The sequence below is a fragment of the Harpia harpyja genome, chromosome 10, assembly GCF_026419915.1.
Source record: "Harpia harpyja isolate bHarHar1 chromosome 10, bHarHar1 primary haplotype, whole genome shotgun sequence".
In the NCBI taxonomy this organism is placed as follows: Eukaryota; Metazoa; Chordata; class Aves; order Accipitriformes; family Accipitridae; genus Harpia; species Harpia harpyja.
In genome coordinates this window covers 31,871,184-31,890,765 of record NC_068949.1, presented here as the reverse complement: position 1 = coordinate 31,890,765, position 19,582 = coordinate 31,871,184, and the positions used below count along the sequence as shown (strand labels likewise).

At 56.1% G+C, this 19,582-nt stretch overlaps 1 protein-coding gene across 1 annotated transcript in view; it reads right to left on the bottom strand.

Annotated features, from left to right (window-relative positions):
- Positions 1-18,773, bottom strand: part of TRIM8 (tripartite motif containing 8) — a 30,613-nt gene extending 11,840 nt beyond the window's left edge. Inside the window, exons 1-2 of the mRNA XM_052799155.1 lie at positions 17,500-18,773; positions 16,553-17,209 (exon numbers count right to left, since the gene is read on the bottom strand). Of these exons, the coding sequence (XP_052655115.1) occupies positions 16,553-17,122 (570 nt within the window). The 5' untranslated portion in view covers positions 17,123-17,209; positions 17,500-18,773. The remainder of the gene's footprint in view (positions 1-16,552; positions 17,210-17,499) is intronic.
- Between the last annotated feature and the right edge of the window lie 809 nt (positions 18,774-19,582).

The following is a 19,582-nucleotide window of genomic DNA, read 5'->3' as shown; positions in this document are numbered from 1 at the left end:
ACCTTGGGCTCAAGGCTCACTCACAGCATGGGGAGGAGAGGAAGAAAGAAGCTGGAAACACACCAGGAAGATGAATATGGGGACGGATGAGCTGGTTTGCATGCTGAGTGTGCAGCCAGGTGAGTCCTGACGGATGCCGCTGGCTCCACAGGACAAAGATGAGCCTTGGTGATGCCCGTGCCTTTGGCCAGCGCAGCCACCCCCTGCCCCGGATCTGCCAGGAGACACGGCATCTGGCCAGGGAAAATGTGCTCCCGCACTGTGTGTTAGCGGTGTGGGGACAGCAGATGCTTTTGGGCGGTGCAGGAGCAAGACAGAGAAACCAGCTCTGAGAGCTGCCGGGGCTGCGGCTGCAGGCGCGACCAGGCCCTCAGGGCAGCGAGGAGCTCAAGAAATCTTTTTTCTCTCTGCTGGGAAGGGAGGGAGAGGAGATCCCCACCCAGGCCTGGGTGCGGATGCTGGCCAGCAGCTCTCCCGGACCAGCTTTTGGGAGAGAGGACAGTCCAGGCCGCCTTTGCCTGGGAGCAAGGAGAGCCAGGAGGAGTCACAGGGCTCGGCTCTGTGTTTATGAAGGACAAGGTCTGCATCTTCTCTGCCATCAGGGATGTAAGGGAGGAGCTCTTTTTCCCCTGCCTCTTGGTTTTAGGGGGAGAATGTCCTGATTTGTGGCTGCTTATAAATCAGTGCCAAAATTCACCCTGCCACTCAGCCATCTCTGACACGGGGACTCCAGCTGCAGACCACGACCCCGCACCAAATGCCCTTTGAGCAACTGGCTCTGGAACACCGGCGCCAGGGCACTCCAGGGAAGTGCAGGGGTTTGCGACATCCCAGAAAGTTTCAGACACCCAGACCCAAGTGCCTTGAGCAACCGTTTCCAGCCACTTGGGACCTCAAACTGACACCAACACCTTGAGCACATCTGGCCCCAACGACCAACGTCGCTTTGCGCTTCCTCCCTGCCACACCAGAAAGTAAAATCTGGGGCCTGCAGCTACACTGACTGGGATACACCAGGCTTCACAGTTTTTTGAAGCCTAAGTGATCATGTAAGAAGTCCTGCCCTTTCCACCCTTGGTGCGCTCTGTGCTTGTGGCTTCTGGAACATTTCAATCAATTTACATGTATGTTACAGGGGGCCTAACCTCCTTTTCTCCCTCTCCTGTCTCTGTTTTCATACATCTGCCCGTTCCCAACCATGGATCCAGATGAAAAATTAAGCCAGTAAAAAACCAGCAGTCTCTTTTTGGCTGGATCATCTCCCCAAACTAGCTCTCAGATGCACTCTGCCAGCTCCAGTGGTGGCAGTCTGGGCAGAAATGGGAGGTTGTTCAGCACTGAAACTCAGTCGAATCATAAAATCCTGCTCCTCACACAAGCCCTGTTGCTCTGACATATCATCTGTGAGTCGCTCCTTCCATAACCCCCACAAGAAAGTAAACAGGCTTTGGCAGCACCCCTGATCCTGCCCTGATCTGCTGTTGTCCCAGCCTCATCTAGCTTTGTTGAATCCCAAGATCTTCCCAATCTGCTGCAGTCTCAGGGTCCTGGCTACTCATCCCCAAACTGTGGCTGGCGGGAGGTCTCGCCTTCAAAAGCAGCCATTCTGCAAAGACCCACTCCCATCACTTGGCAGCGAACCTACCCCCATCTGCAGCCCCTGCAAAATTGAGAAACCCTAACTCCCTCTTCCAAATAAACATCTTGGATTCAAGATCCAGCTGGCCTGTGTGATCTCAGAGCTTTCTCCCTGCAGGGGTGAAACACAGCCAGCCTCTTCCACCCTTCCTTCCATTGCAGGCTGAGCTGCCTCTCCCCGGCCCAAAGACCTCCGCTCTGCACCCGCCACGGCTCAGCCCTGCCATGGGAAGACCTGAGCTCTGAACAACAGCCCCTTTGGCTTTCTACCCCCCTAATTTCCAATTTCTGCTCTGGAGGGAGCCCAGCCTGAAGATCTGGATGCACAAGCAAGTTTTGGGGGGAACTCAGATACCACAGAGGAGCAGAGCAGCTGCAGTGATACCTGCGTGCACCCACGGGTCCCAGCCATGAGACCACTGATAAGTGGAAAGGCAATGATCTGCAGCCACATGCCCCGTCAGCATCTCATTTGGTGACCCAGAGACGAAGGGTCTGGCTGCACAGGCAGCACAAAGCCCCTCTCCAGGCTCAGGCAGCACTAGAAAGAAAACCCTGCTTTGATTTAAAGGCCATGATTTTTTTTTTTTTCCTCCCAACTGATCTAGTTAAACTTCCAACCGCTCAAGGCTATTTTAATTTGTACTGGTAAGTTAAATCAACACAAACAAGGGCAGAACAGGTTTATATGCACCTCTATTACTGGCTTGCACCAACTAGAGCGCAGCTAGATTTCTCCAGGCAGCTTTTTTTTTTTCTAATAAAGATAAGGGGGGATGTTTTTTGTGCACCTCCAACTGACAAATGGAGCCTGAAAGTGAGTTGGGAGTCAAAGCCTTGTGGAAAGTCAAGGTGACTTATGCACCAATAGGCTGGACTCAAAGAGCTTTGCAAAAATGCAGATCAACTAACAAGATTTATAAAACCCGTTAGGGGCTTAGAGGCCACTTAATTCTCAAAGGTGCCAAGGAAAGTGCCTGACTCGCAGATGGATGGATGGGGCTTACAGGGGTGGCTATCTCAACCTTTCGGTTGTTTCAAGAAAACGGGACTCAACTTCTCTTGGAAACAAGGTTTTGATGTGCTGAGATGTTTACTCTGAGCCTTGGCTCCTCCATCACTTACTTTAAAGAAAAAGAAACCAAGTCCTGCTGCTGCAGACAACTGTTACAAACATCTACCGAAAGTCACAGCAGAATCTGCTGCTTCAGCTCACCAGTGCCAGACACCACCCTGAGGAGTATGAGACTCAAGCAGATTCGGCACACAAGCTGGAAAAAATAAAGAGAAGCGGGGTGGGGGGGAGGGGGGGGGGGAAGAGGACTTTGCACTTCTACAGCTCCCCAACTGGTGTTTTGCAGGCTGGAAGCAGCCCGTCAGCACCTGTGGGCAGCCAGGGCAACATAGAGCAAGCCCATCCACCCCTCTGCACCCAAGAGGGGACCTACCACAACCACAACCTGCTGAACACCGAGGACCTCTCAGCCGCCTCCCTGCTGGGTTTTCTCTCTCCCCCATTTTTTTCATGAGGCGGCTGTTGAGAATCTGAAAGCCCGGATTATAATCTTTATGAATCCCATAGTTAGATCGTGCTGAACAGCAGCCCAGCAATACCAGATGTTCAAACAAAGCTGCCAACCGACAGCTGTCTGCAGCTTGCAGCGTGTTTTTACTTTAAAATGCAAAATGATACCAATCTATATTAAAAGAGAGACGTTCGGAGCCTTGCGATAGCAGCTGAAGCCGCGGATATTGCTCTTTCACGCAGGGTGTGGCGGCAGAAGGAAATATCTCAGAAACTACTGCTTAAGCCGCCTCCTGGCCCCCCCAAATCCTGGCCCCTTTCCTAATGGGAAAGAGACTCACGTTACTGCCTGAGTACTGTGAATGTACCAGTGCGTGTCCAAACAAGCCAGCAAAAAGAAAAATGCAGCATGAACAAACACCGTCTAACGAAGGATGCCAGAATGAATCTGGGCGCTGCACAGCCTGCACCTGGCTCTCAGCGGCATGGGGAGGACGAAGTGACGCACGGTGGGACAGAGTAGGAGCCAGCCCTGGGGTGGAGGGTGCAGCGGTGCCTCCCCTGCTGTGCTGGTGACCAAACTGGGGGTGCAAAGGTCCCTTCTGGCAGCAGAGCATCGGTGGTGAAAGCAAGGGATGGAGACGCACCCATTCGCCGAGCACCCTGCCTCGGGTTGTCCCATGTCCCTCTAAAACACACAGGGACGCTTGTGCGGTGCTGGCCCCACCGGGGAAACTCTGCCGGGGCCTCCTCCGAGACTTGATGTGCAACAGGTTTTGAACCTGCATTGCTTTGTACCTTTATTTGTTAGGCTGGCTGGGATCAGGCACAAAGCCCTACACCCTGCAACCTTTTCCACATGCCAGCAGCTGGGGAAGGCAAGAGCTGGAGCTCAGCCTCTCCGTTCTTCCTCCCTCTGGAAATGCAAGCCACCTGTACCTACCACATTTTGGGGGTGGCAAGTCCTGAACATGCTGGGCACAGCACAGTACTTCTGGCTTGCAGGAATTGCACGAAGAGGGCCCTGACTTAGTCAAACGTGACGTCCCAAATTCCCCACCAGCCACGATCACAGGAAATCTTTGGGACCGGTCCCAAGGCTGCCTCATTGTGCTCCGAGCAGCAACAGATGAATGAATCACGCTCCTCAACGTGACACCCAGCTCCCAGCAACGTACTCGGGACCAAAATATTTACGTTGCAAACGAGTAAGAATAGGACCAGATCCCCTCCCTAGCCTGGTGACATAAAAAGGCCAACATGGTCTTGCATTGAGCAAGTGGGCGGCGGGAGGATAAGAAGGCAGCAGGCAGAGACCAGCCCTGTGTCTCACAGCCTGTCTCTTCCCAGCAATGCTGAACCAGAGTCCTTCTCCAAGGCAGCAAAACTCCCACAGCAGCCAGCACCGAGACTACGATCCCCATGGTACCACACTCCTGCTGGAGCTCAGCAGCTGGGCGACACACAAGGAAGCATGCTGGGACCTGTAGTTTCCAGCCAGCCAGCTGCAAAACACCATCCACCAGTAAACACGTCTCAAATTAAAGAGATGCGAGGCCTCCAAGCTCCTGGCAAGGCGCCAGCCATGGCTTCTTGTTGGCAGGCACTTGGCCAATTCCCATGTGTTGTGTTAGCCCCTTTCCAAGGAGCGGCAAGAGCCTGCACCCTGCAAACCCCCTCGCAGTCGAGCTGCGCCGTGCCCTTGCCGAAGCAACATGTCTGCACGGACAGCAAGATGCTCCCAGAGTTCCGGTGCAGCCCTGGGCTGCAGGAGATGTCAGCCCTGCTCCTGCCTTGCTGTGAGCCCCTCCGCTTCTGCTCTGTGGCACTGGGCCACTGACTCCAGAGCAAGACCCCACAGTCAGCACTGCCCAAGCTTCAGCTATATAGACCCCAACACTGCATCCCTAGAGGGGTCAAATAAAGATGCCACTGAAAAGCAATCAGAGTCACAGGCAGCAAGAAGCAACGCACCAGTGCGATGCTTTCAGGCAGAGCAGCACAAGCAAGCAAAGCTGCACTGAACCGCCACACTGGTGGGGCTGGGGGCAACCACCTCCCCAAAGCACCCTGGCCGGGCATGCAGCCTCTCCCCGAGTGCCGCCATCCTGCACTCCAGCAAGGCCAGGACCGTATGTCACCCCTTGGGGACCGTGGCACCCCTCTCCTCGCCCACTGGCCCTCCCCACTGTGGAGGAAATCGCGACGCCCGGCTGATGTCAGGAGGCATCACTTCACACAAAGGCCAGGCTTCCTGGCAGGGAAGGGGTGGGGGAGCGGGGAGGAAGGGGAAGAGGAGCCCCGGGCAAAGGCAAGCGGCAAGCCAGCTCCCCACGCTCACACATGAGGGGCAGCGGCAGGAGATGGCACGGCCCCTTCTCCTTTAACTGCCCTTGTGCTCGGGAAATAGAGACAACATCCTATTTCCCAGCACCCTTCACAGGAGCCCCAAAGTGGCCCTGCCCCACAGAGCTGCGATGTAGCATGTGTCCCTTCAAGGATGCACAGAAAAAAGGGACTCAAATTTATTTTAATTTGCTCCTGCTTTGCTCCTGCAAATAAATCAATTCCATCTTCACCTCAGCCGGACAGTGGCTGCTGCCGACCAGGAGAAGCACGCTCCAGCCGAGCGCAGGGGCACAGGCCCCTGCCCAGCACCCACCTAGGAGAAAAGCCGCCCTTGTGACAAGCTTGAATGCCAGCACCCCCAAAATGGGCACAACTGTGCACCTCACCTGTCTCCTGCCCACAGGTGGGTAAATGCCCGTGTCACCCGTTAATTGATAAATACAGGCAAAACCAACAAATTCAGGACAAAGTCAAGAGTCATCTGCAGCCCTCATTTCCCAAACTCCTCTCCCCAGTGTGCTCCCCAAAGCAGAGCATCTTTACAACACACAGCACATCACAGTACCCATGGAATCGATGTGACCTCCTGCTTCAGCCTTTCCTCCCCTCCTCTGCCTCCTGTGGCCCCAGCTCATCCCCCAGCAGCAAAAGCTGCTGGTGGCCAGCACCGGGCTGCATTGCTTTTGTCTTCACCTCAGTCACTCTCCCAAGGGCAAGAAGCGCTCTGAACCAGCACGGGGACCGGTGAAGAGGGGTTAGCTGTAGGGGACCTGCGGGATCTGGTTGATGTTGATTATGGGGGGGAATTGCTCATGTTGCAGGGGGCAGCCAAGGAAGGTGGGTTTTGGATGTGGGCACCACCAGGGAATAACCGTAAAGGAGCAAGCCCTGATGCTCTCCTTCAACATGCTGACTTCTGCTCCTAGGAGGAAGCCTGTCATTGGCTTTTAATCTCACCCGATTACGGGCCAGCCTTTGACATTATTGATCTCAGGCCCCTGAAGTATCATTTATCTTCCAGGTTTGACTTGGTGATCAGAGCTTGACAGCTCAGACCCTGGTCGGCTCCATCCTCCCAGGGAGCCAGGGGAACCGCTCTGCTCAACTCTGGTCCTGGCAATTTGTGCAAGCCGTATTTTAGGCTCAGTTTCCATCCCCAAATGAGGCAGCTTTCGCCACATGCCCTCTCCCCACCTGTCATTTCATCTCCTGACTCAAAAATCCAGCTCCTCAGGTCTCCGGCCGACCAGCAGTGCTTTACCAAGCCCGGCAGACCAAGGTGCCTCCAGTGCTCTCTGCTTCCCCCTTTCAGTTTCATTATCCTCTTTCAAAGAGGATGCGGTGGAGGCACAAAGGTTACGGGATGTGCCGCACAGGGATTGGGGGCGGGAGGGGCAGCGCCAGCTTGCAGGGTACAACCAGAGAAGCCATTTCTAGCTGTGACCGCACTGCCATTTTCTAGAGCAGAAGGACCAACAACAGCAGCTCCTCGTCCCCTGGCAAGCTTGCACCCACAAAGAAAGCTGGCTGCTAGCTCAGTTCTGCAGTGGCTTCTCCTTACCCGCCGGCTAGCACAGCGGCGCCTTGGGGCCAAGCTCGTGATTTCTGCTTAACCTTCAAAACGTTAACACCTGCTCCCTCCGCTGGGCAGAGCAAGAGGTGGGCTCCACAGATGCAAAGCAGCCAGCAGGACCGGGATTCAGGATGCCTGGGATCACCACCCCACGGGTGGGACATGCCTGGGATTGCTGCCTCACGGGTTCCCACTCCCCTGGTTTCCTCCATCTTCCACCCAAGCTGACAGACGTTCCCAGCCTCCACCTTTTGGGAAGCACAACATTTTCCTCAAATGTCTGTGTCTACAGTTACTGGGTGCAGCGTGTGCATGAAGGTTGTCTTTTCAGATGCCTCCTGTCTCATTCTCTCTCTCCCCTGCAAAGCTGGGCCTTGCGTTTTGGGAAGGAGGAACATTTCCTGAGGAAAGCTCCAGTGGGCAGTTTTAACACATAGAAGAAGGTTTAGCTTTTGCTCATTGCCTCGGTATTGTTTATCAGATTGTTGCAAAAGCACTTTGATAAATGGAGATTAGTACCATGTGCATTCATAGATGATAGCAGTAGCCGGGAGCCAGCTTTGGGGAGGACCAGGGAAGGAAGCGCCTGGGTGGGGGCAGCTAGCAGAGTCCATGTTCAGCAAGGTACCACAACCAGCAAAGAAAGCCCAAGTCTCCAAGATTGCTTCGCCACGCTGCCACAGACTTCCCAACTCCCTAGCAGGTCCCCCCACCTCTGCTTATCTCTACTTTAGGGTAACACTCTGACTTCCCTACCCAGATTTTAGGTTGTTGCAGAGATTAAACTGACCTTTTTCTCCCCTGTTGTAAGTAAAATGCTACAAAATCCTTGGCTGGAGGACAGGCCGTGGTTTTACCTGCTGGGCTCACACCCTCGGGAGATGCGTTTGGCACGGGCTGGTCTTCGCCTGAACACACAAGGAGTTACTTCCAGTCCCCTGCCTGGATGTCCTGTCATGCAGGATGCCAGCAGGCAGAAGCAGAAAAATAACCCGAAAATGTGCTCCCACTCCCTTGTAGGGGGCAGATCCCGTCCCCATCCCCTACAACCAAACCACCTCTGACCCAAACAGGGCTCGCAGGCCTCAGCCTGGTGCAGCTGTGGCAGGAGAGCTGCAGTATTTCTCTCCCGGATCCGGCCACCCCCATCACTAAGGGGCTAGCACAATACCCGAGGGAAGGGGGAGCGCGCACCACCACCCCCATCCCCAAAGGGTCTGTGAGGGGGACAGAGACCTCACAGCACATTTATTCCGCTCCATCCATTTGAGAGGCGTGCTTCAAGGGGCTTTTTGCCATCGGAGGCGGGTGCACCAGGACAGGAGGAGAACAAAGGGAGGCACCGGCACCCCCAGCCCTTTGTCTGAGCGCAGAGGAGTTCACCTGCAGGGAAAACCAGCTCCCACTGCAGAGCCGGCAGCTCTGCACGGATTCAGATGGGGAGAGGGACACAGCCCCCCCGCTAGCAAGAGGATAATGAGCAGAAGGATGCGATAGCGTTACCCTCTCTCCCCTTGCCACACGCACAAGCCCGTTACAGCGCACGCCAACCCCTGTGACTTTCCAACAACCACCACAACCAGCAGTAAAAACCATTGCCACAAAAATATCAACCCACCCCCCAGCGCGATCGATCTGTGTCTGTGTGTGGCCGAGCACCAAACCCCGGAGCTCAGCTCCACCGACCAGGATCGACCGGGAGGGAAGGGGGTGGGAGACTAGTTTCCAGGGACGGGGTTTTAAAGCCACACAATAACTGGCTCAAATGAGGGTTTGGATTAAGCTGTTGTACAGCAAGGGAAAACACTGCCTCCATTAGGATATGGGGGATTTTCCTTCCCTTTCTCCAAAGCTCCAGCTCTAGGATGAAGCTTCCAGGTCACCCAGGCAGGGAGAGAACGGGGTGATGCCGAGCAAACAGGGGACCCCACGCAGGGAGAGGTGGGTGGAGGGAAGAAAGGGCAGATCAGCCCTCCCCGAGCCCCGGATCATACAGTCGGCTGGTCTGACAACGTTTACTCATATTTCAGAGTGACACAGCCATCCGGAACGTCACTCCCTGCCAACTGCCTCATCTGGAGCCGTCTGCAGCTCAGCTCTTCCCAGCCCACTCCAGAGACAGCCCCCCCAGAGCATCCACAGACCAAGGAATTGAGAAAGAACAGGTAGGGGGAAGAGAAGAAAGAGAAATTAAATTGATTCATATCTTTTTTTTTTTTTTTGAAGTTCTGGTACATTGTCCCAGCAAACAGATGACTTCGAGCGCGTGTTATGTAGACGGCACTGCTGCAGAGTGGCAGGGCGCTGCTCTGAGCCAGGAACTTTGCTCATGTTACCATCACAAGTGAATCACAAGACAGAAGAAGGACAACCGCGATCCCCTGGCGAGAATGGGCCGAAGCTGTCCTTATCAGAAAGGATTCGGGAGTGGGAACCTCTTCCCTGAGTTCATCTGGGGGACATATGTAAAAACTCTTGCGTGCATCCAGAGTCTCACGCCTGTAAATAACTGTCCCTCCCTCCGTATTTGGGACCAGGCACCTCGTCCTCCCATTCCCAAGTGCACTGTCTCTAGCTCTCCTGGGTAAAGGAGGGATGGCTGCCTCTGTCAGTCCTTCTTCCATAGAGGAAAGAAAAGGGTAGGACATCCCTGGTCCTGCACATTCCACACCTCCCCACTGGTCCCCCAGCATCTGCCCCATCTTCTCTACCAGCAAACGGAGGTTCATTGCAGAAAATTGGCTACCAACACAAGGAAGCTCAGCAGCTCCGACTCCTCTGAGCCATCCCCCTTACTCCAACCAAACCAGCATCTCCTGAGCCTACAGGCTGCTGATAAATGCAGAAAGTTGATGAAGTCACCAGAACGTAGCCCAGATCCATAGCATTTTATTTTTTTTAAAAGAAAAAAAGCCAGGCCAGACCAGATTCTGCCCCGGAGCCTGCATGGCAAAGCAGAATCTGTCCCCAAGTGTTTATTTATAAATCCGTACATACATGTACATTTGAATTCTGACAGAATTAATTCTGGCATCCAGCTAATTCAAAGCATTCCTCCCCCATCACACTACTGTTGCAGGCCAGCCCAGCACAGAAGCTGATTATAAAATGCTGCACTAGCCAGGCATTTCTGCAAAGGCTTGTGCTATTGAGCATTCAGTCTTTCCTTGCTTGGCTATTTCATTGTTTCGGTGTCGATCCCTCCTCTCTTGCCCTGTGTTTCCTGGTTACTTTTGTCCCTGCTCTGGAAGCACTGCTGCTCTCAGCCCCATTTCAGTGTCACATTGAAAAAAAAAAAAAAACAAACCCCAAAACAATTACATGAAATTAAAGAGAAAAAAAGAAGAAATTACCAACGTGTACCAAGATTTCCAGTAAACAGATAGGTAATGAGCAAAAAATAGGCCAATATGCTGCAAGGCAAGCTGCAGACAGATCTGGGGATAGAAAACCCGCTGCCTCTCTCCGAAGCACAGCTAAGAAATCCCTGTGTGGTCACACGCTGTCCTCTGGAGCAGAGAGGAGAGAGGTCAGGGCAGCCAGCACTGTAAGAGCCTCTTTATTCTTGGGCAGTTGCACGAATCTGATCGCTTGTGCCCTTTGTGAGACATGGAAATCTGCCTTTGCCTCCCACCCCCTTCGCCAGCCCCCCCTTCTGCTCCCCCTGCTCAGATGGGGACAGAGGCAACTCCTCTGGTCCAGAGGCAATGACCAGAGCAGCGGAGAGGCTGTGGACCCCCCTCTGGCAGGACCAGGCTCGGCCAAGCACACGGGAGAGCTCGAGGACAGTGCTTTGCTGGAGCAAGGGGAGGGGAAGAGAAGGGAAGGACGGTCCTGGGACTCGCACGTTCCTCAGAGGGCTCACCCGGGCTCCCACGTGCGAGACACGAGGCTGAGGAGCAGAGGAAAGTCCTGGGTGTCACACTGCAAACCACGTTTTTCCTATTTCTCCCTCTCCGCCATGCTCACAGGCCAGAGGAGAGCAGCATGCTGCACACCTCCATGCCAGCAGCCACATGACGCTTACATAAATATCACAGGTTGGATTTAGACTAAACAAGGCTCTGGGCTAAGTTTATTATGCCCTCATCACCAGCCAAAGCCAGGTTTATACCTCCTGGTTCAGAGACCAGACCAGGACACCGCCATCTCAGGGGCTCATTCAAAGCCACCACTGAGCAAGAGCTTCAAGGAAGAAAGCTCTCTGGCCAGGGCTGTCTGGCATGGGTGGGCAAGGCTGTGCCTAGACATTCCCACCTGCAAAGTACAGCCAACCCCTATATACTGCAGGGGTAAGCCTGGGCTACAGTTTGTTGCTGTTCCTTGCAAAGCAGCTCAAGGTCCTCGGATGAACCTCTCTTTCCCTCTCCTCCTTCCACCTCACTCTTCACCAGCACCTGTCCACATAGCTTTGTCCACCATGGGAAGAGAACACTCTCCACTGCAGCCCCTGTCCTACTCCTCTTCTTTACCAAAGCTGTCCCTTTCATGCAAGCCTCCTCCCTCCCACCCAAACTCACCAGGCTGCCTCCCCACATCCTCCATCTCTGCTGTCACTTCTCAGATTGACTCTACACATTAGACTTGCAGCTGCAGGTCTAGAGCAAGCAACTGCTGGCAACCTGATGGGCTAAGGGCGAGGAAAATGCTCAAGTTTAGCAGGAAAGCATTGGGGAAAAGCCCTTAATCCAAACCCCGGGGAGGCAGGAGACTGTCCCAGTATCAGCCAAGCTACCCACTGCCACTTGGCCAGCACACCCAGATAGGTTTGCAGCAGAGTGGCTCAGCTCCCCTGAGACCTCTCTAGGGCGGCACAAGCTGCTATCGCTTGAACTGAAATCCCCTCCTGCCCCCGACAACACAGTGCAGCAAAGCCTGACAGATGGATGGCGGTGAATGGCATGGAGGTAGAAAGCGAGGCTAGGTGGGTGCTGGGATTTCCGTGACTGCCCAAGGCCCAAGAAGTCATTACTCATCATGGCAGCTTGACCAACTGACAGGATCCCAGGCCACAATGATCAGTCACATTTAGGAGCCTAACGCTGGACTCCTGAGGCCCCTGAGCAGGAACCAGGGCACGGGCAAAGCCAGGGGAGAGAGACTTGGGTTAGACTGACCTAACCCCTGGGCTGGGCTGGTGGTTCAGCTCTGGGGTGCTGGTGGAGGCTCAGATGGAGGGCACAGGGAGAACCTGCACATCTCCAGCTTCATAGAACCTACTGCAAAAGTCGTCTGGGGACCAGGTATGTTCAAAGAGCGCCACAGGGAACACCTGCCAGGCATCAGCCCACACCATCTTACAGTCACGAGAGCTAAATTAACACTTGAGCACTTGCGCTCACAATGCCTCCAGTGAGCTGCATGCCGTGCTCCTCATAAACAAGTCATCTGGAAAATAAGTAAGCCTGTAAAAATCCAGCCCATCACAAGTTACCAAACCTGTTTCAGAGTAAAACAACCTACAGCAGCTCATGCCAGGAGCCTGTCAGTGGAGCCGACCCCAGCCTCCCCATCAGTGAAGCTCCCTAGGTCCCAGCAAAACATCCCTGGCACAGATGGCAGTGTGGGGATGCGACACGGGACTTGTTTCAAGCAGGAAGGTCTCTGTTGTCAGGGCCGCCTAGCAAAGAAAAGCTGGTGGCATTTTCCCTCTAGAGACCTAGAGCTTTTAAACCACAGAAGCAATCAGCTGGGGCAGGCAGGAAAAGCGCATGGGCCGTCTCTGCACTGGGGCTGGTGGCCAACGCTGGCAAAGGACCAGAGTTTCTGGTACAGACTTGGGATTCATCTCTTCCTGTGCTCCTAGCAAGTGCTCACCTCTCCTCTTTCCCATACTTTAGAAAGCACCTGAACTGGCCTTATCTGGGGTGCTGCCAGGAAAGAAAGCCCAAACCCACTGAGGAGCAGATGGGCCCAGCAGCCCAGTCCCTGTCCCCCTGGATTTGCCAAATGGGTGCTGCTCCATGACCAGCGCTGGGCGCTGCTCCCACACACCTGCAGAAGGATCCCCAATGTTTTCCCACAGGTCTCAGCACCACAATGCACTTTCTCTCTCTTAATGTTCAAAACCAACAGAGATCTTCAGAACATGGAGGGATTTTCTCCTGATTTCCCAAAAATGCGCTGCAAGCTAAGTCAGAGGGAAATCTATGTCCATCCCTGAAACAAAACGGAAGCAGGAGCAGAGCCTCTACCCAAGCCCTTTTCCACCAGTGACACTTCCAGCTGAGGACAGGCAGCTAGGACATCCCCAGGCAAGCTCTAATGTACCTGGCCTCAGTCAACCGTGTCCCACACAAAGATAGGGCACCCCGCAAGTGAGTCCCTTTCTTTGGCTGCTGGCTTTTGACCTGTGCTCCAATTCCAGCAATGTATTTTTCCCCTTTTGGGATGAATGGGGGGGAGGGGGGAAAAAAAAAAAAAAAAAAAAGGCAACACATTAACCTCATGCTGCAGCAACTTTCTTTTTCAACCCTGGAAGCAGGTTCCCCCATGTAGGCGGGAGGCATGTGTCTGGGGCAGCAAAGGCAAAGATGGAAGAAAAAATGTTTCATTTTGAGACCTTGACACAAACAAAATGACAAGAAGCAAAAAAAATAGGGTGGGTTGTTGGGGCTTTTTTTTCCCCCCTCTCCTCTTTAAGCACTACAAAAACAGGAAACAAAGGAGAAAACATCTCACAGGGGGAAGGGGAGGTAAGCGCTTTATACGCCCACGAAAGAAAGATTAACCACATATTTTATTTACTGTTTGTATTATAGTTGCACCGTGGAGTCCAACCAATTCTGAGCCAGGGCTCTGCGGGTTTGTACAGCACCTAATACCGAGCGGTCCCCTTACTCCAAACCCACCAAGCGTGTGCCTCCACCTCAAGTGAGCCCTCCACAGACCCCCTCTTTCCTCCTGCAGACACCGGCCTCCGGCCTCTTTTGCCCAGCACGAGCTCTCTTGCCCTAATTGCCACCTTACAGCTGAAAACGCTGGTGTGGTCCCCAGGGAGTTTTGAGCCCCTTTTCCCCTTCAAATCTGACCGTAACCGGGGGTAAGATGCCCTTCGAGGTGGCCCAGCAGCAGAGACAGAGTAATAAATACTAAAAAAGGCTCCCATCCCTCCTCCGGGCTATGGGGGCCACCCCCACCACACCAGGTCAATGTCGCACCCCACACACACTTGCAAGTCCCCCGCACCAAGGACAAGGCTCTGAGCCTCCAAACTTTGACTCATTTCTCAATTAACAGCTTCCCAAATGCGAGCCACGCATGGAACAAACCTCTCACGATGGGGCCTCCCCCGGACCTCCCAAGCCCAGCGTTACTCATCTGCCCCCCAGCCCCAGCCCTCCTTCCCCAGGATGCTCCAAGAGCGGCTCACCGCCATGGGGTGAGCAAGCAGCCAGGAATCCCGGGCCTGGCTCTCGCAGGCGGGAAGCAGTCACCGGCTGAGCGCACGCACCCTAACTCAGGAGCCAACACAGCCACCTTCCTTGCTGGCTAACGAGGAGAGGCTTTCAGCCAGAGACCTGGCCAAGGCCATGCAGTGAGGGCCGGCAACCTGCCGGGCGTTTTTCCCAGGGGCTCTTCCCTACTGTGGCCGTTTCATGGAGGAACTGCTTCAACTACAGGGAGGGATCCTTTGGGTATGCCATCCCCCAGCTTTGGGCTGTCCTCCATTGCCCCAGCCTCCGAGCACCCAACCGAGCCACGCACCCAGCAGGAAGAGACAAGCTTATCATCACAGAGAAAGAAAATTAAGATAACGCGGTGATGGAGGTACCAAGGGATTTGGCCAAGGTCACAAAATAATTCTGCGGCTCTACGACACAGCCGTCCGACACCTTCAGTGTCCAGCCACATATCCTAAAATTCCAAGCCAAGGCCAAAATCCAGCCTAGCTGGTGGCAGCTTTCTGCCAGGTCATTAGCAGCGTGCATCTGCAAGGAGCAGCGAACATCCAGCCATAACAACGGCAGCAACAACAAAAAAAAAAAAAACCACACAGCAAGAGTGGGAATAGATGAGATCAAAGTGTCCTGGAAAAGGACCTGGAAAAATAGTTTTGGTCCCTGGCTAAGGCTCCCAGGAAATACACATGCAAGCCTCATCCCATCCCCGTGCAGCCCTTCCAGGGTGGCTCCCCACCCTGGCAGAGGGCGACCAAAATGACTCCCTATAAATAGAAGCAGAAAAACGCTTCTCCAAAAGCCTGGCTGGGTCTTTCCCCTTCCAGTGCGTGTGGCAGAGCTGCTGGCACCTCCACGGAGGTCTCTGGTTTTCCCCCAAAAAACCTGGAGAGGAAAATAACCTTCCTGTGAGCTCAGGCTGGCTCCTCTCTGCACAAGGCTGCCCCCCCCCTCCCCAGGCCTGGCCATCCAATTGGAAAGTAATTATACTGCAATTTTTATTTATGACTTTTTTTTTTTTTTTATTGCTAAATGGTGACTCATTTTGGCAACATTAAAATACACAGGAAATCATCCCCATTTTACAGTAATCACCATTCAATTCATTGTTAAATATTTATTCGGCGGACAAGCGCCAGGCCTCTTTCGAAGGGTCGGAGGGGGAGCGGAGGGGCAGCCCTGGGCGAGGGGGGAAGGTGGTGGTGGGGTCATGGCAGGGCTGCCCGCAGGGCTGTTAAATGCCCGCCACAAACTTCAGGGTGGGGAGCCAGGGGTGAAAGCTCCTGCCAGATGGCCTGGCCGCGAGCAAAATACAGACTCGCTTTCCCTCGAATCCAGTGCTACGCCCCATGCTGCTTTAGGGAGGGGGGGGGGCAGCCCTGTGCCCCCTAAGAAAAACCCCATTATTTGGCCAAACCCCAAGCCCGAATCCCCGCCAGCGAGAAGCCGTGGGTCTCTGACGCGAAGCTCCTCCATCGCCGGGGGGGAAGGGGATAGCAGCCACTGGCCCCGGCGGGAGGCGGTGGGAAGAGCCGGCAGTTTGACATTCACAGGCCTTACAATGGACGGGGTCTGTGTCTGCGGCCACTTTGTCCCCCCAGGGAGCCCGATTCTGGGGCGACTCGACCTCGGATGCGGGCAGCTCCTCCGCCTTCCCCCAAACAGCTGCATACCCCAGCAGGAACCGGGGAGACGACCCCTCCAAACCCCCCTGGCCCAGGACCTTGACCCTTCCCCGCGCAGCCCAGACCCGAGCAGCTGCAGGTCCTATGGCTAAACGGCTCCGAAGGCCTCCTGGCATGGACCCCCTTCCCCAGGGAGCACCCCCCGCACCCGCAGACTCCGTCACTGCTCGGCTGGGGAGGCCACCTAACATGTCCGCCACGAAGCGGGGAGGGGGGGGAGACACCGGGCGGAGGAGGAGCAGCACCGGGGTGGATTTTGCCTAGGCCCCACACACAAACACAGGCCTTTGGGGAACAAACACGGCAGGGGAGAGGGTGGCCAGGGAGAGCGTCGGCCCCCCTGGGCTGGACAAACCCACGTCTCCACGAAGGTCCGACTTACCCTGATCTCATTGCGGCGGATCTCCACGTCGCAGACCGAGTGTCCCTGGTGGGCCCCGCTGTAGTAGCAGCAGAACTGGCAGACGGCCACCTGCTCGGCCTCGCAGTGGTACAGGCGGTAGGCGTTGTGCTGCGGGCAGCTCCAGGCCCGCACGTCGTCCGCCTCCACCAGGAGATGGCCCCGGGCCGTGGAGGGTTGCTGCAGGTGGGTCTGGACGTGGGACTGGCAACACGGGGCCTCGCACCTCAAACAGATCTTCTGGGCCGGCAGCGGCGGGCCCCGACGGCAAAAGACGCAGTGCAAGACGGAGGGGGGCTTCTCCAGGTTGAGGGAGTTGAACTTCTCCACGATGTTGGTGAGCTTCAGGTTCTTCTCCAGGTTGGGCTTCTGGTTGTAGGCCTGGTTGCACTCCGGGCACCGCACCAAGCCCGACTCCTTGGCCCACGCCTCCCCGATGCAGCCCCGGCAGAAGTTGTGCTTGCAGGGCAGCTGGACCGGCTCCACGAAGACGTGCAGGCAAATGGGGCAGATGAGCTCCTCTTCGAAGCAGTTTTTCCAATTCTCGGCCATCTCTGCCGGCAGCCTCTGGCGACGTTTCCCCCCACCCGCTTCGGTCGCTCAGTGCGGTCTAGGGGCGGACGCCGGGGTCTGTCCTCCCTGCAACGGGAAGCCTGGGGGTGAACGGCTGGGCTCCCCCCCCTCCCCGCAGCACACGCGACAAATAATAAACCGCAGCAGATATTCTAAAATCGGGGATAAAATAAACCAAGAGCAGCACTCTAGGAATCTCCAGCGAGAAAACGTGACGTCCGCGTCACTTCGTTAAAAAAGCAACACAAACGGCTAAAAAACCCCAACACGATACAGTAGGATTTACAGCCCAAAGTCTTAACCACCCCTAAAAGCCATTTGTTTCTTTTTACCCCAGAAGGTGAATCGAAACTTACCAAAGGTTGAAAAAAATCCATACAAAATCCAGCAGCAGAGTCCAAGTTCCATATAAAGCTCCTAAATTTAGCACTCCGGATTGGATTTTTCTTTTCTTAGGTTTGCAACTGACATTCAATATTTTAAAGGGACTTTTGTCCCCCACCAACCTGGCTAACAGCTGAGAGCACGGACTCGCTCGGTTTTTTTTGTTTTTTTTTTCCTCCCCTGTATTTCTCCTCCCTCTCCCCTGATGGGAGTTGGGAATCAGAGTCTTTTAAAGGAAACAGATCAAAGGGTTAAGATCCAAAATGGGAAAAGGAGGAAGATTAAAAAATAATAATAATAGCGACGATGACGATGCCGAAAAAATGAATTCTCTCCGCAGCCCCACAGATTTGCTTCTCACCCCGTGGAGCAGCAGAGGAAAAAAGGAAGAGAAAAAAAAAAAAAAGACAAGACAGGAAAAAAAAAAAGAAGAAAAAAACCAACCCCACTCGCCTGCTTTGAGATTGCGAGGTCTTGAATGGGAGAGCTCGGTCATTCAGAGCAAACCCCAGCCCAGCGCAGCCCTCCCAGCCTCGTCCAACGCTCCCGGAGAGGGATGAGAGAGGGGACGGGCTTTGCCAAGGGGGGATCTAAACCCCGCGGACCCCAAATCAACCTGCTCTGACTTCCCACCGGGGCTGGGGGGGGGAGGAAAGGCGTCCGGGGAGGTGCCCGACCTAGCCCGGTCTCATGGCCGGCCGGGGGGACGCAGCCCCCCGACGGCAACAATGCGATAGAGCCGGGGGTCCCGGGGCAAAGGGACGGCTGTCCGAGCCGCCCGCGGAGCGCCTTCCCCCCGCGCGGCTTCCCCGTCCGGCCCCGCCGGGAAGGGGCGAGGCGGCGGCGGGCAGCCGGGAGGAGCCGGCCGAAGCGTACGGTTCCGGGAGAGCCGAGTCAGCTCTCAGCCATTTTGAGCTGCCCTGCTGGAGAACGGAGACCGGAGGCGCATTAAAAATAAGATAATAAAAAAAAAATTTTAAAAAAAATCTATTTTTAAAAAAAATTAAATAGTCACCGGAACAAAACCGCTCCCGCTGCCTCCCCCGCCCGCCCGGCGGGGCTCTGCGGAGGGGCTGCGGCTGCGGGGCCGGCCGAGCCTGAGCCTGAGCCGTCCCGTCCCGGCGGGGCCGCTCAGCAGAGCCCCCCGCGCCTGCCCCCGCCGCCGCCGCCTCCAGCCATCTTGGGCTCGCCCTGGGCGCCGCCCGCCCGCCCGCCCGCCGGAGCCCCACGCCCCGGCCTTCCTCCCGCCGCCCCCGGGGAGGCGGCCGCGGCCCGGGGAGGGGGGGGGGACGAGGAGCGCGGGGGGGGGGTGGGGGGCGCGGATCCCCGCAGCGGATCTCCTTGGGGAGGGGAGAAGGGGGGGGGGGCGGCGCCTCGGAGGCGGCCGGGCTCAGCCCCGGCGCGGGGGGCCGGGGTGGCGGCGGGGGGCGGGCGGGGCGGCCATGGGGGCGGTGGCCGCGGGGGATATATCGACCGGGGAGAAGGGAGGGAGGGGGCGGGCGGGCGCGCCCCGCCCCGGCGACGCCGAGGGGCCGCCCCGCTCGGGAGCCGGTCGGGGTGGGGGGAGCGGAGCGGAGCGGAGGCGCCGGAGCCGGAGCCGGAGCCGGTGGATCCCGCCGGGCGCTGCCGCCGCCGCCGCCGCCGCGTCAGAGCTGCGCGGCGCTGCGCTGCGGCGGGACCGGCCCCGCCCCGCCCGCGGGCCCGCCCACCGCGCGTCACGGGGACCGCCCCCGCCCCGCCCCGCCTCGAGGCGGTGCCACCTTAAAAGGGACAGAGCTACCTGTGGGGCCCACCGCCGTGCTCGGCGCTGCGCAGCCCTCGGCAGGCGCGATGGCTGTCCCTGCGGCTGTAGCCCAGCCTCCGAGGAGCCCAGGTTTGTCCCCAGCTCGGACGTCTCTGCTGGCCACTGCATCAGCGGTAGGGTCACCCTGCCTGGCCACCAGCATCCCTACGCAGCCAGGAGCCAGGGTTGCTCAGGGTGCCGGTCCATAAAAAGGGACTGATCGCCCTGGCACCAGCTCGCATCTGGGCCACAGCTGGCCCTGGGTACCAGAA